This window comes from Lynx canadensis, chromosome F1 (assembly GCF_007474595.2).
Source record: "Lynx canadensis isolate LIC74 chromosome F1, mLynCan4.pri.v2, whole genome shotgun sequence".
In the NCBI taxonomy this organism is placed as follows: domain Eukaryota; kingdom Metazoa; phylum Chordata; class Mammalia; order Carnivora; family Felidae; genus Lynx; species Lynx canadensis.
Genome location: NC_044319.2, coordinates 35,803,244 through 35,829,627, shown reverse-complemented (window position 1 = coordinate 35,829,627; position 26,384 = coordinate 35,803,244). Strand labels below are relative to the sequence as shown.

The window sequence follows — 26,384 nt, the reverse complement described above, 5'->3', positions numbered from 1 at the left end:
CCCTGACTTTCTCCACGGTGTTCTTGATCCAACACCCTACCTTGGATACAGAATTTTTCAAAGGCTAACGGAGTCTCACAAAATGTACACAGCAACCAGCTTGAGTGGGTTACTACTGAGTTGAGTTGTCAGATTGAGTTGTCAGGCTTCTAAAATACAATTGCTGGGCTGATGATTGCCATCATCTCACAAAAAGGAAGAGAGCTGGTGCTCGAGATGAGATGACAATGAAGTATTTATACCATAACTGAAGCCTTCTAAGTTATGAGCCCTGTTCAACCACTGGACACTTCAGGTAGGAAGTCAATAAATGTGTTCTTTTGTTATTTTTTTGCAAATATTAGTCATGTGCAAGCCCCTCATAATTGAAAGAGGTCGTGGCCTAACTTACAATACGTAACCGAGTGAGTATTGTAATTCAAGCCGCTTTAAAAAGACTCTATTTTCTAGAAGAATTTAAATATTGAAGTTGCAGAATCACATTAAAAAAAAAAAGCCAATCAGAAGACTTCATTTCCTGATAAGATGGAGTAGCTGATGTCAGCATAGCCTCCAACTGGGAAAACATTAGAAAACTGTATAAAACCTCTCTCTAAAAAACTGGAAACTGGATGGTGCAAGTCCGTGATAATCAAGAAAAGGGGGACAAAAAACCACCCAAACCCCAAAGTTTGATCTGTGGTTGTTTCAGCTTTCTGGTAGCACTTTCCAGACTGTGTTGCAGGGAAGGAGAAGCTATACAGAGTCCACCAGGAAGAGCAAGATCACAGTTTCGGAGACCATGGTGGCTAGAATTTACAGGGCAGAGGAACAGAGAGAGCGTATTATGATGAGAAAGAGCCAGAGACGTTTTCTTAAGAGTGTTCTTGAGTCTTTGGTTGTGTACTAAGCTGTGCAAACAGGATAGAATTCCATGAGCTGGCTTAAGAGTGATTGCCAGGGACTCTTAAAGATGAAGAATTACAAGCGTTCACCCAAATCTGGGAGATCCCATCATATTATAGTTTCCCAAGGAATTGTTTCCCAAATTCCAAGCCACTCGTAAATAAACCTAACGCTTACAGGTGCAAAATATTTTAAACATGAAAATTGACAGTTTATTGAATTCAGCATAGGAGTTTAGTATACACACAGAAAATAACTATAAAAATCTATCTTAGTCATAGGACATTTTTAACTAGTATTGGACATATTTTCACTTAAATACTCTCTTTTCAGCTTAATACTCAAGTTTTTTTTTAATTATTTTTAATGTTTATTTATTTTTGAAGGACAGAGGTAGAACCTGAGCAGGGGAGGGGCAGAGAGAGAGGGAGACACAGAATCTGAAGAAAGCTCCAGGCTCTGGACTGTCAGCACGGAGCCCGACGCGGGGCTCGAACTCACAAGCTGTGAGATCATGATCTGAGCCGAAGTCGGATGCCCAACCGACTTAGCCACCCAGGCGCCCCAATACTCGAGTTTTAAATTAAGTTCATTTTCAACTAATGTGATAATTTTCATGGAAACAATAAAAGGGTGTTACTTTAACCTAAAGGTACAGCCTTCAAAGTGTTTGTGTTGTCTAATAATTTTACTTATTGCATGCATTAGATTTGTGTAGGCAGGCAAACTTTGCTATCTGTACATCTATCAGACACAGTTGGAACTGAAAAACAAATGCATAATGATAAAAGCAAAAGGTGAAATCTACATTTAGCTTCTGACAATAGATATATTTATTTTATTTATTTATTATTTATTCTTTGGATATATTTCTTTTAAAAAATCGCATCACATGTCAGGGTGTGAAACGACAGTATTTTACTTACTGGTGGAACTGCATTTGGGGGGAGAAGACCATCCATCTTCCAAACATGTAATGATGTCAGTATTACCAGGAAGGCTGTAGCCGATGTCACAGACAATTTGTACAGTGTCCCCTTCCAAATGTGTTTGTCCTGAAGATGCAGAATGACCATTTTCCACAAAAGGAAAGAAACACAGTCCTAAGGACCAAAAAATTGTTTAATGTACAAGGTGGAAGTGTTAAAAAAAAAAAGAGCAAACTAAATTTGTGTTTTGCAATGTTTTAAAAAGAATGTCAAACTTTCAAAACTGAAATCACATATAAAAACAAAATTTCAAAAGAATTTAGATCATACTACTATATATATGATGTTTACTATATGAAATATAGTCATATATTCCATATTTGGAAATAAATTAACATTTCATTTTGTTCTGTGGTTTTTATTTAAAAATATTTTGTTTTTATACACTTTTCCAGGTACAAAACAAGATTTTAATATACCCATTTCTCTCTCAATTTTCCTAAATGTTTCTTATAGAAGGAGAAAGACCATTACTGTCTCCTTTGTTGGTTCATATGTTCTGCCTCCCATTGTTCTTTGCTTAATATATCTATTCTCTCCAGAGTCTGCTCTTCACGTTCATTGAAAGATATCATTGTAAGAACAAAAGAAGGGATTTATGGAAAATATAAAAGTGAAAATATTTACACTTACGCAATCTTTGCATTGCAGGAATAGTAAGTTTCAAATTGTTGCAAATAGTAAGTTTCAAAACAGAATGAGTATGTAGAAAGACGTCTTAAAAATTTTTTTTAACGTTTATTCATTTTTTTGATAGAGAGAGACAGAATGTGAGTGGGGGAGGGGCAGAGAGAGAGGGAGACACAGAATCTGAAGCAGGCTCCAGGCTCTGAGCTGTCAGCACAGAGCTCGATGCAGGGCTTGAACCCATGAACCGTGGGATCATGACCTAAGCTGAAGTCGGACAAACAACTGAGCCACCCAGGCGCCCCTAGAAAGACTTGTTTTAAAGGAAAAGTATGACCAGGCTGATACCAAATATTAGGAACTGCATATTAGTAGTTAAACATATAAATCATCAGTTTTTAAAATTAAAATGTGTAAAGCACTTCTAGGTAATATAAGGAAGTTCACACATTTATTCTTCATTTGGTTTTCATAAAAGGCTTTTCAAGAAAGGGCTACATTTCTTATCTTCACTGGCTTCTCTAGTCCTGATCCCCGTGATTGTCCACCAAGAGCCCCAAGAGCCCAACATCCCTTCCGGAATATCTTCTCTATTGACTGAATGACACATTCGCATCTACTGATCAGGGCATTTACTCACTGAGGCACCTGGGTGTTGGCGACCATCCTTCCTCCCTGCATGTTATGCGATTCCAAAAGGATTTTGAAGGAGACACAAAACTATATTCACAAGAATAATAAAAAGTTTTCCCAACAGGAACTGAGGAAAAGGGCGGATCTTTCTTATCATAAAGAATTCCATGGTTGATTCTTGGAAAATCACAATGTCCCACTGGGAAAAACAAAACAAAACTGAAGAATTAACCTACATCAGTGAATCATTAAGTCATATTTTAATCATCTCATTGATTTTTTTTTTCTTTCTTCTAGCTCAAATTCCTTTACCTTATGTGCCTTCCAGTGTACTAATTAGTTGAGAACAAAAAATGATCCCTAATTAAGAGTACAAGAGTATTTGAAAAGGCCATTGTCAATGCAGTTTATGTTTTGGAGTCAGGGGGAATAAAATCTCTTTTGCAGTAACTTCTAGAAGCAAATCCCCCACGGTTTAGGAACACGGCAGAGGGGGGGTCAGCAGCAGTTGTGACCTGTCCCCACAAGGTGCTAGTGGTCTGGGGGCTCAGCCATCCATTCCTTTCTCTACACTGATGATACCCAGGGGAATCTCTGCCTGAAGTCTCTGTGTCCTCTGGTTTTCCCTGGTGCTTGAGGATGAAGCAGTTTTGTTTTCCCCTTATGCAAAAAAAGGAAACAACTTCCAGAAATTCTGCTCCCAAACCAGTAAATTGGGAAAATTCCTTTTTGGCATTTATCTGGGGTGGCTTTCCCTGTCACACGATATTTCACACGGGGGATGCCTGTGGCCTTTAGCCTGCAAAACCTGGAGTTTCTTATCTGACGGTTTACAATTGGACATTTGTCATTCTCTGGTAGTTTGGGAAAAGATATGGAGGAAGAGACACCCCCACTCTGCCCCATAACACTGACATCCGTACCTTCCAGAATTCTTTTTCAGATCTGCTTTGCCCTCCCCTCAAATTACAGCATTTGATTTCCATGCATTTCTACCTACATATACTTTGCCATCCAGAGGGACTTGACTTTCATCTTCCAATTGTCCCTATTCTATCTACCCTTCAACGCTCATTCTACATTAAGAAAATACTCTTTGTGCACACAGCGATGTGCTAGCTCTGAAAGTTAACTTCTCCTGGCAGGCCTCCCTTATCCAGTCACCAAAAGTAGGAGATAATATCTCTTGTCTAAGCTTTCGGATAAAAGCTTATGATGTTTCCTATGAAATACACTCCCTTATATATATACATACACATATCACATATATATATATTGCATATATATATATATATATATATATACATACACACACACACACACACACACACACACACACACATAGTTTTGCTCTCTGTTTACTTATTTGTGTGTTTTGCTTTCCTCTGAGCACACTGGAAGGTGTAGACAGGCACGGACCGTTCATTTTCTTTGGAGCTTTACCGCAGCCTGCAGCATAATATATTGCTCGGTAAATATTTCACTATTGAAAGCATGCAGAGTTTTTATAAAAGTGTTACCTTGATATGGTGCCTTTGCTTTGGGGCCAGTTTCTCAACAGGCACCTAAACGTAAATGCAATACAAACTGACAGGTCATTTAACATCTACACAGCTTTGGGATAGAGCTTCCCTGAAGGTTCTCTGGAAGACTAGACTGAAGATGAAGATCTTTTTCTGGGTTAGGGGTTGTAAAAATTCTACATATTAGTCTCACATTTTATACTTATTTTCCTCTGCTTTTTCCCCATTTAGAAATCCCTCTTAATGTCATATCTAACAGATGTTTAAAACAATATATACCAGACACATCTGGTATATATTGTGTATATATATATGTATATATACATATATATATGTATATGTATATATACATATACATATACATATATACACATGTATATATGTATATATATGCACATATATACATATGTATATACATATACACATATACATGTATACACATATACACATATACATATATATGTACATGTGTATATATATATATATATGCAGAGGCTGCTGCATAGTCTAAACAGAGAATTTGTATTTTTAAAATCTTTTGTTATTATTTGTAATGTTTATTTTTGAGAGAGCATAAGCAGGGGAGGGGGGAGAGAAAAGGGGGACAGAGGATCCCAAGTGGACTCCATGCTGACAGCAGAAAGCCCGAAGTTGGCCTAGAACCCATGAACCGGGAGATCATGACCTAAGCCTAAGTCAGACAACCGAGCCACCCAGGTGCACAGGGAATTTGGTATTTTTAGTTGAGACTAAGCAACTAAGACTGCTATTGAAGAAAACGTACTTTTACCCCCATCAGCTAACTGTTCTCCTGTGAGTACATCTCAATGCTAAATGCAGTAACAAATAAAAGTTTCAAATCCATAGAAATAGGGTTTTATAACTTTTATGAAGGTGGATCTCTTTTTTTATGTTTATTTATTTTTGAAAGAGATTGAGAGTGCGCACATGGGGGAAGAGCAGAGAGACAGGGAGACAGGACCTAGAGAATCCCAAGTAGACGCCATGCTGTCAGGGCAGAGCTGGACTCAGGGCTTGATCCCATGAACTGTGAGATCATGACCTGAGCCAAGATCAAAAGATGGACGCTTACCCAACTGAGTCACCCAGGCACCCCAAGAAGGTGCATCTTCAAAGTAAAGCATTTTTACTGTTTCTATTTTTCTCTTATGTGAGGACTAAAGAGAAACTTCCCCAAAGAACTTCCATTGTATGCAAAATTTAGCAAGCAACAAAATAGCAAAAGAAAGCCCTGCTGGAAATCAAACAAGACACAGGATTGAAACTCCACTTCCACACATGGTCTAATCAGCTGTCCTGGGCATTGTTAGAGGTTTCGTTTGCAGTTATTCGGATACGATGGTTTTTATTTCAGCGTGAAATAAGATGAGACAGCTTTCAACATATTTTAAGATGTGGTTTATAGTTTTAATAAAAAACGATGCACAATTTCCTTTCACTTTCAAATTTGCTAAAGAGCTCAGAAAAAGCAAAGAACTCATGGACATTTCACCAGCTTATTACACACAAAAATTAGGATATACTGTACTGTTTTACTAAAAAAGATTTTTCTTTATTGATGATAATTAGATTGAAAAAGGAAGTTCCTGATCTAATGATTTTTAAATCTTAAATTAACAAATCTGTGAATATGCAAACATTTTGAAGGTGTCCAATTTTTCTGGGGATGCTTTCTCTAGTCAGTGGCATTGCAGAGTTTATGGAGAATTACACTGATATGTGACCTTTTCAACTTCATTACCTGCAGCTTTTTCATCATAGAATTCTTCCCCAAATGTTGTATTTGGTAGCTATTCACACTTTGGAGCTTCGAGAACAGAGAAGATTCATTTCATTTGATTTTTTTTCTTAATTTCATGTTAGAAAATATTGATGAAATAGATTCAAATATGATCCTTTATTCAAAATGTTCTTACATAATTATTCATTTTAAAACATACACACACACACGCGCACGCACACACACACAACACACACATTTGAGACAAGAACAAAATATTTAGATCTGTTTTCATGTTTTCAACTTACCTTGCCCCTCAACAGTAGAAATCCATAAGATTAGAATGGGATTAATTAAAAGCAGCATGCTAGGTTAGCCCAATCACATATATTTAGAAACGGTCCTGCAATGGTGGTATCACTCCAAATCCCGCTTTCATTTGTGGTTATAGGCAAACTTCTAATTTCAGTGCACTGCCGGGAAGCCAGGGCAGTGAAATACTTTCAGTAAATATCAAAGTTCGCAGAGGGTGGTGTGAGATAACTAATGTTTTCACATTAATACTTTAAAGTCAACACTTGATATTTATCTGAGCACAATAATAGCTGTGCAACTTCCTTCTTGCGGTTCCTAATTTTCTAAGTTTGAAGCATTCAGACATGGACCACTGAGGAGGAAAAGTAAAGCCCTTTCTTATCTTCTTTCTGGCCAGGAGGTCAGCCGTTTCAGAAAGCGACCAAGTGTAGGTCATCTGTCCTCATTTTAATACCATGTCAATCTTCAGTTATTATGAATTCTTCTTCACACTGGCATTAAGAATTAGGTTCCCTCTTAGTATTTTTTCAGGGTAGTCAAGAATAATTTTGCCAAATAATGCTTCCTGAGATTTTTGGGCAAAGTATATTTCAAACTCATTTAGGTGGGACTTCAAGAATGGCTATGACACAAGTTTGGTAGACTCCGTCTCCAAAAGGCAGAAATAAAACTGGGCAAAATTATGTACAAAAAATAACCATGCACAGTTTCTGTAAATTGGCTAAAGAGCACACTGTTGAGAAATACTGATTAAAGAAAATCTCTGTAAATCTCACTAAAATAGAGTGGCTGCTCCCATCCTTCTCTGATTCCTGCCCAATTCTGTGGCTCAGAAGTATGACCTGGGATGGGCAAGGCAGGCATTGTGAACTGGCTGCTATGCTGCCCTGTTAGGGCGGAATGACTTTATGGCAGACCTTGGAAAAAAATCCACATGCAATGACACTGTTGAATACAATAGAGATTACAGTGGGAAACAATCTAGGAAGGCTGATATCTCCCCATGATACTGTTGTGTCTGTTACAACAGTAACAGATACTGTTGGGGCAAGAAACAAAATGGCAGGCCAGCCAGAAATTTAACAGAAATTTTGCTTTGGAAGCAAAAGACAGCCAAAAAGGGCTACACTAAGATGACACTTATTGCTGGTGGTCCAGAAATCACTGGACATGTAACGACTGTGCCCGATCAGACAAACCAGAGAGAGCCCTGCGAGCTACTAGTCACTGGTTAAATGTGGAGCCGACTTTTATACTCCCTGAACTTTGAAAACATTTCCCAAACCACACACAGTTTCAGAGACAAAAGGTAGGATGTTTAGTGGGCCAGTGTGTTTAAGCATAACTTCCGACCAATGATAGGTTGATTTAATTAAGTTATGCTGACTCAGAAATGACTCCTAGGAAGTCAGACTAAAAAATAAGAAGAAATAAAACCTGAGCAATGACATCAAAATCTGTACGCTGCAAATCAAGCTCCACAGAATTAGTCTGGGCTACTTAACAAATAAACAAGTTAGCAATAGCAACAGTCCTTGGTTGGAGAGGATTCAGAATTCTACAATATGTTATCTAAAATATCCAGTTTTTAACAACAACAATATGAAGAGACATGGAAGGAGATCGGGAAGTGTATCCTGAACACAAGAGGGAAAAGGGCAATAGAAACTTTCTTCGAGTGGGTCTAGATTTTGGAATAAGCAGATGAAGATGTCAAACAGCCATTATCAATATGTTCAAAGAACTAAAGGAACCATGTCTAAGAAATTAAACACAAGTATTATGATAATGACTTATTGAATGAAAAATATGCAGGCCTCTTAGGTCAAGGTAGCCAGGGACCTGGAAACATCAGGAGAGGTCAGGTCACGGAAACTCTTGGGGTTACAAGGCATTGCCCAATTCCATGCCCTAACCTACACAAATGTACTATATTTTCACTAAAGGCGGAGCTGGAGGAATCTGGACCGCCTTTCCAGGGATGGGTCTGGCGGGCTGGCTGGGTTATCTTCCTTTTTTTTTTTTTTTTTAATTTTTTTTTAACGTTTATTTATTTTTGAGAGAGAGAGAGAGACAGAGCATGAACGGGGGAGGGGCAGAGAGAGAGGGAGACACAGAATCCGAAGCAGGCTCCAGGCTCTGAGCCATCAGCCCAGAGCCCGACGCGGGGCTCGAACTCACGGACCGCGAGATCATGACCTGAGTCGAAGTCGGACGCTTAACCGACTGAGCCACTCAGGCGCCCCTGGGTTATCTTCTAATAAGAGACATCTAGGAAGTGCGATAGCTGCTAAAGCTAGGGACAACAGCAGATAATAAATATACGTGGGGACTATCATCCATTTTAACGGACCCCTCAGGACAATTTTCAAGGGGTGGGGTTTCTCCACCCTTGAGGTTATGCAGGTGGTCAGGGATGGACCTTAGTCACACAGGCTTGGGACTGGGGGGACCAAGGACAGCTGCCCAAGGGTGGGTTTTGAAGTACATACTGCCCATACTTAAGCCTTGCAGGTCAATGTAGCCAGGACCTGGAATAAGCCAAATATTGGGAGAGTCTGGGTCACAGAACAGCCTATGGGGGGAACCTCGCATCTGCATAATTCCAAAGCTTTAACCTATACAAATGCACATACTCCTACAGAAGACAGAACTGGAAGAATCTGGACTGCCTTGCCAGGACAAGGCCTGGTGGGATGGCCAGGGTGTCCTCCAATAAGAGATAACTGAGAGCCTTGATTGCTGGAAAAGTCCAGAACCCCACTAGGCAACCAGTCCAAATGGGGATTGACAGTCGCCAGTTTAAAGCTGCTGCCTCAGAAGATAATCAGGAGGGACTGGGAGGGCTTGCCAGGGTCTCCACTAATAAGAGACATTAGGGAAACTTGGTTGCTGGAGAATCTCCTGGTATCTCATCAGGCAGTAGGTCTGCGTGGGGACTGACTGTTGTCCATTTGTCGGTGTCTGCTTGAAGCAATTTTCCAAAGGTAGGTTTCTCCATGTCAAAGCCTAACCAGGTGGTTGGGGTGTAGCTGAAGCAACAGAAGCCTGGGACCCCTTAAGGCAGCCAGTCCTCATGGGGCCTGTCACCCATATATATCAGTGGCTGCCTCAGAGGGAATTTCACAGGGCTAGAAACCTCCTCTTTTGAGGTTGTTGGGGATAAACCCTAGCTCCACAGGCCTGGAGAGCCTCAGTCACCCAAGGGCAGAATTCAGGGTATGTACTGCACCTGTAGGAGCTATATAGTCCAGGGAAGCCAGGGACCTGGGACAGGCAGTGATGGCATAAGCCGTCTATAGAGGAAGCTACTGGGGTTACGAAGCGTCTGCCTAATTCCAAGGCTTAATCTACACAAATATGCATATTCCCATTAGGGGCAGAACCGGAGGAATCTGGGTTGCATTGGCAGAGTGGGGCTAGGAGTGCTGACCATGGTACCTCCAATAAGAGACACCTGGGGGCCCCCTGATTACTGATGAACATCAGGGCTCCGTCGGGCAGCCAGTCCAAATGAGGGCACTGTTGCCAGATTAAATCTGTTGCCTCAGAAAGACTTTCTAGGAGTGGGCTCCTTCTACTCAGGGGACATTCAGGTAGCTGGGGTCACCCAGAGCGCCACAGGCCTGGAGTGCCCCTGCAGCCCAAGGCCAGGTGACAGGATACAGAGAACACATGAGCAGGCGTGGCAGTTCAGGCTAGCCAGAAACCTGAAACAGGGCAATGTTGGGGGAGGCTCATCACAGGAGAGGGCTATTAGGTGTACAAGGTATCAACCTAATGAGCAAAGCCTACCTGCACATTATGGAATATTCCTCCCCCTCCCCCCCAAAACAGAACTGGAGGTTTATCAACTGCCTTACTAGGAAGTGACCTGCCTGGCAGGACAGGGTATCTGCCATATGGAGGCACAGGGAGTCCTGATTCCTAGAGAAGCCCTGGAGCCCAGCAGGTGGCAAATCTACCTGGTAACTGACTGTCACCCTTTTGCACCTATTGGCTCAGAGCAATTTTCAGAAGGTGGGCTCCTTCCACACCAGAGGCTATGCTGATGGTTGAGGCCTGGTCTGAATTTCACAGCCTGGAGAGCAGGGTCTGCCCAAAGCCAGACTTTGGGGTGCATACTGCCCATATGCAGGTGTCCCAGGTAAGGGGTAGCCAGGGACCTAGAAAAGAGGTCAAGCATCCAGAGATATCAGGTCCCAGAAGCATGCTCTTGGGGTATAAGGAATCTGCCTAATTCTAAGCCTCCAACCTACATAAATGTAAATATTCCCTCGGAGGTCATAGCTAAAGTAATCTGGATTGCCTTGCCCTGAATGGATCATATAGATGCCATGTGTCCTCCAGTAACAGATTCATGGAATCCCTGATTGCTGGAGAAACCAATAACCCTATCAGGTACCAGTCCAAATGGGGAATGCCTCTAGTTTAAGCTGAAGCCTCAGAATGATTTTAGTGGGGGTGGGCTCTCTCCACCCTACAGGTCAGCAGGTATTTGGGGACCAGCTTGACCTTCACAGGCATAGAGGGTCCAACAGCCAGGAACCAGTTGACAGAGTATGGACAAGTCAAGCATAGGCCCTATTAGTCAAAGTAGCTACAGTAACCAGGGACCTGGAACTGGACAATGTTGGCTAAGGTTGGGTCACAAAAGGGAGCATTTGGGATACCTGCCATCTGCCTAATTCCAAGGCTTAGCATACAAAAAGACACACATTCCTGCTAAAGGCAGAGCTAGAAGAATCTGGACTGCCTTGCCTCAGTGAGGCAAAAAGAGATGGCTGAGAAACCCTGTAATAAGCAACACTTGGGATCCTTGATTGCTGGAGAAGCCTGAAATCCCATTGGGTAGCCACTCCAAATGGGGGCTGACAGTCAGTAGTTTAAGCTGAAGCCTCAGAAGGAGGCTTCAGGCTCTCTCCACCCTACAAGCTAGAAGGTGTTTGAGGACAGGCTTGAGCTCCACAGGCCTGGAGGGCCCCAAAAGCCAAGGGCCAGCTGACAAGGTATGGACCATACACATACAGGCCATGCAGGTCAAGATGGTCAGAAGGAGGCTATTAGGGTACATGGCACCTGCCTAATTCCAAGACTTAACCTCCACAGATGCATATACTCCCGCTGAAGACAGAGCTGCAAAAGTAAAGTTGGGCTTGACCGGGCAGGGCTGGGCTAGATGGCTGGAGTTCCCTCCAGTAAGAGACACCTGAGAGCCCTGATGACGAGAGAAGCCTGATATCCCATCAAGAAGTCAATGCAAATGGGGACAGATTGTCTTCAGTTTTAAGCTGCTGCCTCAGAAAGATTTTTTCAGGGGGTGGAGCTTACTCCCCGCTGATTGTCATTCAGGTGGTTGGGGTCAGGCTGGAGTTCCGCAAGCCTGGAGTGCCCCCTGCAGCCCAGGACCAGCTGGTCGTGTGCAGACAGCGCATGCGTGGGTCTCCCAGGTTAAATTGGCCTGGGATCTGGAATAGGGCGGACTTGGAGGTTTTTCAACTGCCTTGCTAGCCAAGGGTCAGGCCCACAGGAGAGGGTATCTGACATGTGGAGACACCGAGGGGTCCTGGTTCCTACAGAAGCTCAAGACCCCATCAAGAAGCAAGTCCACATGGAGACTCTCCTAGTAGAAGCTGTCAAATAGGAGCAATTTTTATAAGGTGGGCCCCCTCTCGCTGGCAGCTACGAAGGTGGTTGGGGTCTAGTCAGTGTTTCACAGGCTCTGAGGGCTCGGTCTGCCCAAGACTGGCTTACAGGGAATGTATGTACCTGCATGGGTGGTGTAGGTCTGGGGAGCCAGGGTATCTGGAAGAGGGCAAGCATATGGAGATGCAGGCTCTTGGAGTTACAAAGTATCTGCCTACTTCCACGCCCTAACCTACATAATTGTGCATATTCTCACTGAAGAAAGTCCTTGAGTAATCTGGAGTATCCCCCAATAACAGACACCTGGGAACTGTGATTGATCCAGAGGCCCAGACCTGAGGAGACACTATGTCTTCATGGGGATTGATTGTTGCTCATTGCCACAGTCAAACGGCAGTGATAGAGTACGTATTGTGCATGCACAGGTCAGGGCAGTCAGGGATCTGGAACAGTGCAAGTGCCCTGTGGGGCTGGGTCACAAGAGCAGGCTATTGGAAGTACCTGGCATCTGACTCTTCCCATACTTTAACCCACACAAATGTGCATACTCCCCCTGAAGGCAGAGCTGGAGAAATCTGGATGGCCTTGCCAGGGAGGGGCCAAGCAGGATGGCCAGGTACCCTCCAGTAAGAGACACCTGGCTGGGAACAATCGTGGGTGAAGCCTGGGACCACCTCCGGCAGCAAGTCCACACAGGGACGTCTGTCAGCCTTTTGTAGCTATTAGCTCAGTGCAGTGTTTGAAAGCTGGGCTCCCTCCACACCAGAGGCTACAGAAATGGTTGGGGTCTGGCTGGATTTCACAGGCTTGGAGTATCAAGTGTGCCAGAGGCCAGCTTAAAGATTGTGTACTGAGCATGTATGAGCTGTGCACATCAAGGTAGCCAGAGACCTGAAACAGACCAAGCTTCATGAGAGGTAGGGTTCACAGGAAAAGACTCTTGGGGCTAAAAATAATCTGGCTAAGTCCAAGCCCCAGCCTACATAATTGTGATTGATATACAAAGGTGCATATTCCCTGTGAAGGCAGACTTGAAGTGGTCCGGACTCCCCTTGCCAGGACTAGATCAATGGGATGACAGCAGTATCCTGCAGTAAGAGACTCCTGGGAACCTTGATTGACGCAGAAGCTCAGGACTTCAGCACACAGTAAGTCAACCTGTGAAATGACTGTTGCCCATTTCTACAGCTGTCTCAGGGCAATTTTCAGGAGGTGGGATTAGTCCCCCCCACCCACTGTTGAGGCACCAAAGCAGTCTATTGGAAGTAGCTGGTGTGTTCCTGTTTCCAAGATTTTAACCTACACAAATGTGCACATTCCCCTGGAAGACAGAACTGGAGAAATCTGGTTGGCCTTGCCTGGACTGGGCCTGATGGCCAGTATACGCTCCAACAAGAGATATTTAAGAGCCTTGATTGTTGGAGAAGCCAGATACCCCATCAGGCAGCCAGTCCAAATGGGGGCCATGACCAATCTAAAAACTGTTGCTTTAGACAGATTTTCAGGGATATGCTCCTTTGTCCTGGAGGCTATGCAGATGGTTGGATACTGGTCCCAGCTTCAGAGGCCCAGAGGGCGTGTGGTGCCTCCAAACTGAGGGCATACTGCACATGCTCAAGTCACACAAATCAGGGAAGCCAGGGACCTGCAACAGGGCAAGTGCTCAAGAGGCCTGGTTTCAAGAGTGAGCTCTTGGGTGTCCCTGTCACCTGCCTAATTCCAAGCCCTACCTTACACAAATGTGCATATTCCCCCTGAAGATAAATCTGAAGGATACTGCCCTCCTTTGTTAGGGCAGGCTGAGCAGACCAGCTTGGGTATCTATCCTCTAATAAGAGACACCTGGGAGTCCTGGTTGATGGCAAACCCTGGGATCCCTACAGGCAGCAAGTTTAAGTCAAGACTGATAGTGGTCAATTTGCAGCTTCTGCCTCCATGTGATGTTGGGGCTGAGCCCTCTCCACCAGCCTGGAGCCCCCCCCCCCCCCCCCGCTGCCTCAGGCCAGCCGAAGGGACATAAGCCACCCATGCATGGTCAAAGAGGTTCGAGGTAACCAGGAACTTGGAAGAGGGTATAGATCCAGGTAGACCATGTCAAGGAATAGGATGGTGTGGACAAAAGGCATCTGCCTCAGTTCAAACTGTAACCTATGCAAATACGCATTTCCTTTGCAGGTAACTGGTCTGCCTTGACTGGGCAGGGCTAGGCTTTCTCACTGGGGTATTTAATAAAAGGCACCTGGGAATCCTGGTTGTGAAGAAGCCCACAACCCCTTCAGGCAAGATGTCTAAATGGAGACTGATAATGGCCAATTTGCAGCTGCAGCCCCTGTACCTCCCCCCCACCACCAGTGATATTTGGTGGTGGACACGCCCCACATCCTAGCCTATGTAGGTACTGGTGTCTGACACCACGACCACTCCTTCGAGGTTCCCAGCTGTCTCAGGGGGATGAACTGCACAGGTGGCACAGTTCGGGGTAGCCAGGGACCTAGAACAGGGCACTGGTCTTGGGAGGTTGGAATAGAAGAGTGGTTCTTAGGGACAAGATGCATGAGTACTTGCAATACCTGTCTCACCCAAGGGGCAATATCCCCTCTGAATTGGAGCTCAAGGCCACTGGACTGCCATGGCAATACCTATCCATTATATTCCCCCTCAAGACAGAACTGGAAGTTTCTCAACTGCTTTACCATGGAGGGGCAGGGTGTACAGGACAAGGTATCTTCCATTAGGAGACACCTGGGAGTCTTGATTCCTAAAGCAGACCTGGGCCCCATCAGGCAACAAGTCCACATGGGGACTGACAGGTGCCCATTTGCCAACTTCAGAACATTTTTCAAAAGGTGGGCTCTCTCCATGCCAGAGGCTATGCAGGTGGTTGTTGGCCTGGCTAGAGTTCCACAGGCTTGGAGGGCCAGGTCTGCCCAAGGCCAGCTTAAAGGTATGTTCTGTGCATGCGCAGTATGCACAGGCCAGGGTAGCCAAAGATCTGTTACAGAATCAGGCTCTTGGGGTTACAAGTCCTCTGCCTTATTTCAAGCCTTAACCTATACAAATGCACTCATTTCCCCTGAAGGCAGATCAGGAGGAAGCTGGACTGCCTTGCCAGGGTGTTGCTGGGCAGGCTGGCAGGACTATCCTTTAATAAGAGAGACTTGGCAGTCTTAGTGGCTACAGAAGTCCAGGACCCACCAGGCAGGTGGTCAAATGGGTACCATTTCAAGTTTAAAGGTGACACCTAAAAAGATTTCAGGACTGGGCTCCATTTACCCTGGAGGCTCTGCCAGTAGATGTGTATCAGCCCAACTTCACATGCCTGAAGGTCCTTGGCTGCCAAAAATCAGATATTGGGGTACATACTGCGCATTTCTTGGCCATGTAGATTTGGAGCGCCAGAAACCTAGAATCTGCAATGTGTGGAGAATCCAAGTCTCAAGAGCAGTCTCTTGGCCTTCCATGGCATCTTTTTTTATTCCAAGCCCTAACCAACCCAAATGCACATATGGGAGCCAAGGCATGCCACCCAAAATGGGCCACTTAGGCATATTAACAATTTTGAATTAAAGTTATATAAGCAACAGTACAAGGAAAGCACTTAGACTTCCCCCCTCCCTTGTCTCCTGAAAGCAGGGAAAATATCTCGTAAATACAGAGGAGACATCTTGTACCAGGAGGTAAAGAGGCATCCGATCACCAGAGTTCAGGAACTCAGAGTCAAGAAGGCTGTATAAACAAGCATTTTACTTTTACCAATTTACTACCACTGCCCAAATTCTGTTTAAAATCCCTTACTAACTGAAGCTCTCAAACAAGTTTTCTTTGTCCTGTCAATTCCTCACAGATTTATCGCTTCTTTTTCTAAAAAATATAACTGCTGCCTGCCTTAGTCATTTGACTCTCAATTTTAATATTGGGCCTCTGTGCACATGAAATTAAACTTGGCTTTTTTTCTTCTATTAATCTATCTCATGTCAGTTTAACTCTTAAGCCAACTAGAAGAATCTTGAAGAGTACAGGAATATTTTGCCTCCACAACACTTGGTGAAATCGGTAGGATAAACTTCCCTGGCTGAACACAACTGCAGCTGAGAGATCCTGAGACACCCAACAAACACTGGAAGTAGGTAGGAATTTTTGCCACATCGGCCCCTGGCTCTCTGCTTGGGGGGGGGGGGGGGAGCTAATGTATTTGAAACAAGTTAGAGGCCTTTTTCTCTCTTTCTACATTTAGATTAACTCTAGAAAATATTTGTGGAACTGGTTGCTTGGACTTGGTAACTCTAGTAATTTTGATAGAATAGTCTTCTCCTCGGACTCATGTCTGTTTGGACAAACTTTGCTGTGGGTTTTCTTTGTAACAACCAGATGAAGTTTTGCCTTTCATCCTGTGCTATGTCCAAGGAACTCAGCTTCATGACCCACAAGAATATTCTCTTTGTCTCTACCTTCCCGAGGGTGCATTTACTTGGATGTACCTTGGTGGTCAGTCTAATGGACTGGGGCTCTGGAACACAAGGTTATAAGCAGGACTCTCTGTCTGGCAAAGCCAGCTTTTAGGGGAGTTTGTCACAGAATGTTACAGCCCATAAGGGACCTTCATCATCCTACCCTTTGTTGCTTCTTATCCCTGGAAAAGTTCCATTCCAGTAGTACCTGCCTGGTGACATAGATGAGGGGGTCTGAGACTGGAGACCTCTTACATTTTCGTGGGAGACCAGAGACACTGTCTTCACCACACCATCATTGCTATTATTGGACAAGGAGCCATTACCCAATGCACAACAAGCCAAATACTGATGCTGGTTTTGTGACAGAGAAAAAGGTTTCATTGCAGGATTCCAAGCAAGGAAATAGGGAAAAAAATTCTCAAATATGCCTCCCTGAAGGGTTACAGTCGAATGTATTTAAGGATAAGGGGTCAGGATGTCACAGGGTTTGTAGGTTGAATGGAATATGCTGATTGGTTATAGGGGAAATGGGAGATGTCTTCCTTTCTGAGATGGGAATTCAGGAATCATGTCTTTTCATGGGACGTATGTTCCTTAAATGGCAGGATAAGCATGACAAGTGAGAGAGATCTCAGAGTGTGTCATCAAAGAGGTTACTTTCATTTACTCTTGGTCTCTTCTGTGTAACTGCAAGAATTCCTCCTGGTTTGCTCCAGTCTCAGCTAGTCTTGCTGGTGGTCAGTCAACTTCTGAAAAACAAGCTCATAAATCAATCAGGTTAATCAGTGTGTCCCTGGAGTGGAAGAGCCAAGCATTTTTTAACTCAGCATATTGGTTTTAGTCTTCTCTATCATTTGATCATTCCACAGTCTTGAGGGATGACAAGGATGATGATCACTCTGGCTACTTCCTGCTGATTTTAGAGGCACAGTTTGGGGTTTGAGGAATGAAATTCTTTTGTACCTAGTTGGAAGTATTTTCTTGTTTCCAGCTTTGTATGTACATTTTGCATGACCAGGATATGAGTTCCTTCTTTGACCATCTTAGAGTAATACTGTGCACACATTTTGTCATTCCAAATCTAGTAATTAGTATGATGAATATGGACATGTCCATTTTTATTAGTCCTTATACTATTAATCAATGCCTTGGAGGATCCATGAAAATAAACCTGAAAACCAGTCTGATCCCAGAATATCTTCTGAAATCTCTTGAAGCCAGGCAGCCTGTTGTCTAATTTTGTTTAGGTGAGCCTCTACTTTATAGGGAGTATTAGTATAGACACAGAGACATGTTTGCCACCATACAGATTCCCTCCTGCCCAGCCAAAATATAATCTAAAACTATTCTTTTGTCCAAGACTACTTCTGCTAAAGAGTCCAGATACTTCTGTTGAGCTGCTATAACTAAAGCAGTTTTATTGGCTAACATTTCCAAATTATAGATGGGTTTCTAGTCATATGTTCACAGGTTGCCACTTCTCCACGATAGTAAAGTTCTTCCAAAGAAATAGCCTGTTCCATCTTCCTGATACTCTGATAGGTAACCTTGCACTTTTCCGAAAATTGAGTGAGTCACTGTCTAATATGGACCTACCCTCTAGTTCTAGTTCTGGAAAATGTTTTTTAAAGAATTGTTACAATGCTGAGCATCACTGGAATCATGAAATTTATACTATATGCCTATAAAGGGGAAGGGATTCTGTTAAGGTATGCATTATTTTATAACTTTTAATTTGCACATAGGAGAAAAGAAGAATATAATTAGTACACCTCTGCTGAACTAAAGAGAGAGATACTGGGCCCGAAAAATGTAAATTTGTGTTAAATAGACCATTAGTTACCACCTGTCTGTTAGCAAATGTCTGGTTTTTATGACCATGGGTTCCAGTGCCCTTGCATGAGCTACTAACGGTCATTATAGGAGGATCTCTAGGAGGAGTTAAAAAGAAACAGGGGACATATGACCCTCTGTTAACTATTCTGACCCAAGAGGTTAAGTCCATAGGGTTCTCTCCATAGAATGCCATGAAGTTAGGCACATTTCAGAAATTGGTTATGAGCATAACTATGGGGTCAGCATGATCATTTATGGAGAAGGGCTTCAGGTGACATATCCAGCAATCAGACAAGTTACCAGGAGAAGCTTAAGTCTGTAAAATTCTAACCATGGAATTATCTTTCCAAGCAAGAGATGATAACTACAGAGAAAAACCAACAATTGGCAGTAGTCATATTCCTGTTAGTCTGATTGTCTGCTGAATAACAACTTATAATCTGTCAAGGCTCCCAAGAATAGTTGGCAAATTCCCGTTCTGAAAGTGACTGAGTGAAGTCTGTGCTTGGGAAGTGCCACCATCCAAGGTTAGGGCCATCCTGGCTTTTATGCTTTTGACTTGAAAAATTCCTGTCTCCAGTCTTGTTCTGATAAGTAAGTCACAGTGATTGGATTGGCTGTTTTGGTACCAGCTTCACACAGGAATGATGAATCCATAGCTTGACACCTTTTAACTTGATAGGAGAGTGAGTAACCAATAAGACCTCATATGGTCCCACCCACCATGGCTTAAGCTATTCTTCAGGGTGTTTGTTTTTCTAGGATTTGAACAGCAACCAGTCACCAGGACTCAAATGGTACAATGGCACATCTGTAGGGTACATCCTTCCCTGGAAGCAAACATGAAATGGTGTGAAATTTGCACCGAGAGATTGCACATATTCTACAGTGTCAAGTTCTCTTATCCCAGTTCCCTCCAGATCTCCTAAATGATATTCAGAACAGAGGAAAGGTCTAGGTCTCCTATACATTATTCCATAAGGGCTCAATGGGAGCCTGCTTCTAGGAGCCACCCTTATCCTAAGCAGAGCCACCAATAAGGCTTTGTCCCAAGTCAGATTAGTTTCCTGAGAGATTTTTGCTAATGTTTTTTTTTCTTCCAAAGGTATGGTTTATTGTTTTTAGTCTTTCAGTTGTGATCTCAAAGAAGCATATGATCTCCAGTGAATACCTAGAGGCCCAGAGACTTCTTGAGTAACTTTGGCCACAAAGGCTCCTCTGTTATCAATCTGGAAGGAAAAAGGCAACTCAAACCTTAGAATAATTTCTTTTTATAAGGCTTTAACTACTTCTGAGACTTTTTTGAATGGCAAGGAAAAGCTTTTACTCATCCAGTAAAAGTATCTATAAATAGGGGAGGGTGGGTGATGGGTACTGAGGAGGGCACCTGTTGGGATGAGCACTGGGTGTTGTATGGAAACCAGTTTGACAATAAATTTCATATATTAAAAAAAAGTATCTATAAATACTAAGTATTTAAAGTTACTGGTAGTCTTTGGTTATCACCTTAAAGTCTATTTGCCAGTTTCTCCAGCCCTGTTCCCTTGAGTTTGAACTCCCTAAGTCCAGATGGGGGCTAGTCTTTGTTTTGTTTGTTTGTTTGTTTGTTTGTTTTGCATAAATCCTTTATTTTTGTATTACTTTCTGAATAATCCTTTGTATATTGCATCCTAGAGTGTACCTTTCTATCCAATGGAAGTTAGCATCGCTTCCATAATGGGTACCCTAAAGAATGTGGCTAATAACGTCTTCAATAAAGGGTCACCTGGGTGGCTCAGTCGGTAAAGCATCTGACTTTGGCTCAGGTCATGATCTTGCGGTTCATGAGTTCAAGCCCCACGTTGGGCTCTGTGCTGACAGCTCAGAGCCTGGAACCTGCTTTGGATTCTGTGTCTCCCTCTATCTGCCCCTGACTCACGCTCTTTTATACATAAATAAATGTTAAAAAAATAAATTATTTATTCTATAAGGTGTTTGGGGCTCAGCACAATTCCTTGTTTGTTGTAAATCCAGTCTTCTTTGGTGTATTTGTAGTCAATACCCTGAAAAAAAAAATGCAGATCCCCAATTAGATCCCTATTCATTAGGTCTGTCAAGAACTTCAGGGGGAATATTTGAGATAACTGTGTGTTGCATCCATGTCCAGAATGAAGGTTATTTGAGACATTGGAGTTTTAATTCTCACTGCTAAGTTGGCAGCCTGATCTGCCTGATTATTTCCTTGTGCAATCAAGCACTCTGATTTTTTGCACCTTGAACAAGGGACTATATAACTATTTCTTTGGGTTCATTACTGCCTCAAGTAAATCCAAAATTTCCTTAGGATGTCCCTGCCCCTCCCCAAGGTGAAAAGTCCCCTTTCCTTCCAAATATTCCCATGAGCATGTACTGTGGAAAAGGCATATTTAGAATCACTATGTACAATCAATCTGTTCTTTTTTCCTAGATATAAAGCTTGGATGAGGATATTAAATCCTTTTGCATGAAGGTACCTGGCAAAAAGGCTTTGGCTTCCAAGGTTTGTTGATGGGTTAGCCTTCTGCTTACTGTGGTCCATAAAGTTAATCCTGGAAATGATCAATGTTTCCAAGTTTGGATCCTTAAGAGGTATATCTGTCAAATCAGGGGGGCTAGAATAAACTTGCTCAATTACTTGAATACAGGTGTGTATGTGTTCATCATTACTGGTTGGAAGTAACATGGCTGGATTTAAAGTTGAGACAGATTTTAGAATAACATTAGGATTGTCCAATAATATTGCTTGTATTTGCCCAATCTACCAGACATGAGCCAATATCCTTTTTGTTCCAGCAAAGGAAGAACACAGTGGGAAGTATGTACTGTGGTAGATTGTCTCAGGGTAAATTTTTCTGCTTCCTGGAAAAGATCACAAGTTGCTGCCACAGCTCATACATATGCCAACCCCACTGTCACTATAGGCAACTGGTCTTCTCATGTTACCAAGAGTCTGTGTTAACACTCCAAGACTCACCTCTATCTTTCATGAATGGACAAGTCTAAAGGCTTTCTTATATCTGGAAGTCCCAGTGCTGGTGCCATGAACAACTTTTTTAATGACTTGGAATGGCTGGTGACATTCTCCTGTCCAATTATGGAGTTCATTGTCTCCTCAGTTGAGGGCTTCATTGAAAGGCTTAGCTCTGAATCCAAAGTTGGGAATCTAGATACGGCAGAATTCTGCCATACCTAAAAATCTCCACAGTTGCCTCCAGGTAGTCAGCATGGCAACCCTGATTAATGCCTCTTCCCTATCAGGGAGCAAAGTTCTGTGCCCCTGAAGCCATTCAAGAAGAAAATATTTTACTTGTTGAGAAACTCGTCCTCTTTCTTGGACATCTTATCCTCAGTCAGCCAGAAAGTTCTGAGTCGAAATAGTCTTTAGTCTCTGGTCTTACCAGCTATCAAAATGTTTTCCACATATTAAAGCAAGGCACCCTCTGTGAGCTGAAGTTCTCATAGATCTTTAGCTAGAACCTTACCAATAATGGTGAGGACCTTCTTAAATCCTTGGGGGAGTACCATCCAGGAACATTGCTCCTTAATCTTAGTGTCCAAATCTTCCCATTCAAAGGCAAATAGATCTCGAGATTCTGGACTTAGAGGCACATAGAAAAACCCATCCTTGAGCATGGTGAACCAGTGAAAATCTTCAGACAAGGTGATAAGCAAGGTTGAAGGATTAGGTACCACCAAGTGGCTATATTCCATTATTTGTCTAGTTGCTCTGAGGTCTTAAACAAAGCGATATTCTTTTGTGCGGGCTTCTGAACCAGCAAGATTGGAGTGTTAGGAGGTGAGTGACAGGGCTGAATTAGTCTTATTCCAAAAGGCAATCACCAGAGGCTAAAAACCTCATTTAGAACGTTCCCTTAGGGAACACTGTTTTAGGTTTGGAATCTTTGCCTTAGGGCAAAGCCTCACCTGGATAGGTGTTAAGATTTTTGCCCAGGGGCCTCTGGGTGGCTCAGTAGGTTAAGCACCCAACTTTGGCTCAGGTCATGATCTCACAGTTTGTGGGTTCGAGCCCCATGTTGGGCTCTGTGCTGACAGCTTGGAGCCTGGAGTCTGCTTTGGATTCTGCGTCTTCCTCTCTCTCTGCCCCTCCCCTGCTCACACTCTGTCTCTCTCTCTCTCAAAAATAAATAAATGTAAAAAAAAAAAAAAAAAGATTTTTGCCCATCCGGTCCTCCCATCTGCCCAAATGTTGGGGTTTACCTCTTGTAGAATCTCTTCTGACATATCCATAGGCTGTTACTCTCCTCATTGTAATATTGCCTGGAATTCGCAAGCTGCTCTGCTGGTACTTTAATATCTATTCACCCAGACAAAAAAGTGACTTGAGCATTGAGCTTATTCAGCAAGTCCCTTCTGAATAGTGGAGAGGGGCACTCAGGCACATACAAAAAACTATATTTCAAATAAGTTTTTTCAATCTGACAACCTAGGGGTTGAAAGAAGAGTCTTTACAAAGCCTCTCCTGATACTCCCATTACTTTCATAAAGCATAATTTTATTAAGTGAGTATTTAATACAGAATAGGTGGTGTCTGTGTTAATCATCCATTTTCTCACTTTCATTTGTGCCCAGGGATCCTTGTGAGAAAGGTTAATGGAGCCTGTGGATTGTAATAGAGTGTGAGCTTTGTCACTCTTGATCAGTCTTAGTAAGCTGGGATATTTCAAGAGTAATGAGATCCCCCAGTAGTTTATTTAATCTAGGGACAATTCTTTTCCAATGGTTTTCTTGTTTACAATAGGCATACTTCCAAGGCTCTACTGTGAAGCGTCCTTTCTGATTCTGATTGTCAGGAATTCTTACCTTGGCTTCCTTACCTTTTCTTTGTCTATCCTGCCTGAGGGCAGTAGCAAGCAAGGTCACTTGTTCCATCTTGCACTGTTACTTTTTCTCCTGTTCTTGATCTTTGCTGTTAAAGACCATAAAGGCAATTTCAACCAATTGTGACATAGACATTTCTATGGCCCCTTCCAACCTCTTAGTTTCTTTTGAATACCTATGACACTGGCATAATTCCCCCTATCATTTGCATCTCAGTTGGGGTCAGCAGCCAGCACCACCATGGTAACTGCAGCCCTTATGGGATTGGCTAGAGCCTCAGCATGAAGCTTATCAGCTTCTTTTAACATCATTCTCCACTCTTCTGGCATAAGGAGAAATGATCAGTAAACTATGTACATTTGCACAGATGAGGTTATGGGTGGCAAAATTGGGAGAACAAGTTTTTCATTCTTTTTGGGTCATCTTTATGTGTCGGCATATTATTTTTCCAATTAAACAAGTTGAAATTAGAAAAAGGGAATGTGCCCAAATCATTTCACCAAGTTGGTCACCATTATTTATTTCCCCAGTGGACACTTGCCTTAAAGGGAATTGCCCTGCCTAAATTTGAATGGTTCCCTGGCCAAATTTTGCTCCCTGCCCTGCTGGGTATGAGAAGGAGAGACTATTCCTTTTTGTTCTGACTCCTCATGAGCCTGGGACCCTAAGAGCCCATGGCTCTGAGGCTTGTGTAGCTGGAGCCCCTGCTGTACCTCCATATGGAGGTAGAACTGGAGCCTTTGGTGAATTCAGCTGTATTAGTTGAGAGGTGATCCTCTTGATCATTAGACTCTGATAAAACAACGCCCTTTGGGGGTTGGTTGTTCCATAATCTTGTATTTCTTCTGTACCAGCTTGTTCTCATACAACAGCATGAAAGATTGTACATACAGAATTTCATCCATCTCACTTATCCTCTCTCTTACATAACGATTCTAACTGGAGTATAGTTTTATAATTCAAAAACCCATTTCCAGGCCACCTTTCTCCTGAGTCCAGGGAGCCTTGTGGCCAAGCAGTATTACAGAAAAATATCACCACCTTTTTCATGGGATAACTACAAGTTGCCCAGTTTCTAAAATATTTTTTTAATATTTATTTATGTTTGATACTGAGAGAGACACAGCATGAGTGGGGGAATGGCAAAGAGAGAAGGAGACACAGAATCCTTAGCAGACTCCAGGCCCTGAGCTGTCAGCACAGGGTCCAATGCAGGGCTCAAACCCATGAACCGTGGGATCATGACCTGATCACAACCTGAGCCAAAGTCGGATGCTTAACCGACTGAGCCGCCCAGGTGCCCCTGCCCAGTTTTTAAGTATGCATGCCAAAGGACTGCATGAAGGGATCAAATTACTATTACCCGTGCTTGGGTTTTTTTTTTTTTTTAATTTTTTTTTTCAACGTTTATTTATTTTTGGGACAGAGAGAGACAGAGCATGAATGGGCGAGGGGCAGAGAGAGAGGGAGACACAGACTCGGAAACAGGCTCCAGGCTCCGAGCCATCAGCCCAGAACCCGACGCAGGGCTCGAACTCACGGACCGCGAGATCGTGACCTGGCTGAAGTCGGATGCTTACCCGACTGCGCCACCCAGGCCCCCCCCCCCCCCGTGCTTGGGTTTTAATTTACTTCCTTTATCCTAACCAAGATATTGCCCATACAATGATAGCAAAGCTAGATACGCATGATCAAGAATTCAAGAAACAAGGAAACAAGAACTTCTTTGGGTGGGATCCTTAACTCTTCCTTAGTGTCAGGATTTCCCCCAACCAAGGCTTCCTTTCAGAAGTCAAAGCTTCCTTGTGGAAGTCTATCAAGGCCCCTAAATAAGGATCAAGGAGAAGAGAGGAAAAACTTGTGCTGTCACACATAAAGTATTCAACAACAGACTTTTTCCAAATCAAGTCCTGTTTTCCCACCTCAAAAATGAAACTAAAGTGCTGAAGGCTGGCATCATCCCACCGTGGGGGAATCCCTAGATATCTAAGCAGCTGCTAGGCCCCTTCAGAGAATCCCAGGCAAGCAAGAGGTGGCAAACCACAGGCAGGTGTCCAGAGAGGACTGAGAGTCCCTTCATGATCACCAATTTTGTTACCAGACAAGAGCCCATTGCCCAGTGCTCAGCAGGTCAAACACTGTTGTTGGTTTTGTGGTAGAGAAAAAGGGTTTTATTGCAGGGCACCAAGCAAGGAGATGGGAGAAATTTTCTCGAATCTGCCTCCCCAAAGGATTGCAATTGGATGTATTTCAGAATAAGGGGTCAGGATATCACAAGGTATATTGTGTGGATGGAATGTGCTGATCAGATATAGGGAAAAAGGGAAGGGAGGTGTCCTCCTTTCTGAGTATGGAAATTCAGGAATCCTGTACTTTCATGGGACACATGTTCATTAAATGGTGGGGTAAGGGTAATGATGGGGGAGATCTGAGGTTATTTTCACTCATTCTTGGTCCATTTTGTGCAACTGCAAGAATTCTTCCTGGTTTGCTCCAGTCTCAGCTAGTCTTGCTGGTGGTCAGTCAACTTCTGCAAAACAAGCTCATAAATCAATAAGGCTAACTAGAGTTTCCTTAGAGAATAACAGTCAAGCACTTGTTAATTCAATGTTTTGGTCTCACTGCCTGTGGAATGAAGATCTTTGCTTTCTTAGCCTATTTCTGGGAGTAAACTTTTGGATCATGGGTGCCGTATTATCTGTGCCCTCTCTGGGGACGTTTCTTGTGTCCATGGTCTAAACCTGGAGAGTGGCCCCAGTCTTTTTTAATTAATTAGTTAAAATTTTAATTCCAGTGTAGGTATACAATGTTATATTAGTTTCAGGTGTATAATATAGTGATTTAACAATTCCATATATTACTCAGTGCCCATCAAGAGATG

At 43.0% G+C, this 26,384-nt stretch overlaps 1 protein-coding gene across 1 annotated transcript in view; it reads right to left on the bottom strand.

The window, feature by feature from the left end:
• CFHR5 (complement factor H related 5) overlaps positions 1–6,870 on the bottom strand; it is a 33,067-nt gene extending 26,197 nt beyond the window's left edge. The window contains exons 1-3 of the mRNA XM_030303219.1: positions 6,707–6,870; positions 3,142–3,333; positions 1,812–1,988 (exon numbers count right to left, since the gene is read on the bottom strand). Of these exons, the coding sequence (XP_030159079.1) occupies positions 1,812–1,988; positions 3,142–3,333; positions 6,707–6,764 (427 nt within the window). The 5' untranslated portion in view covers positions 6,765–6,870. The remainder of the gene's footprint in view (positions 1–1,811; positions 1,989–3,141; positions 3,334–6,706) is intronic.
• Positions 6,871–26,384: the final 19,514 nt, after the last annotated feature.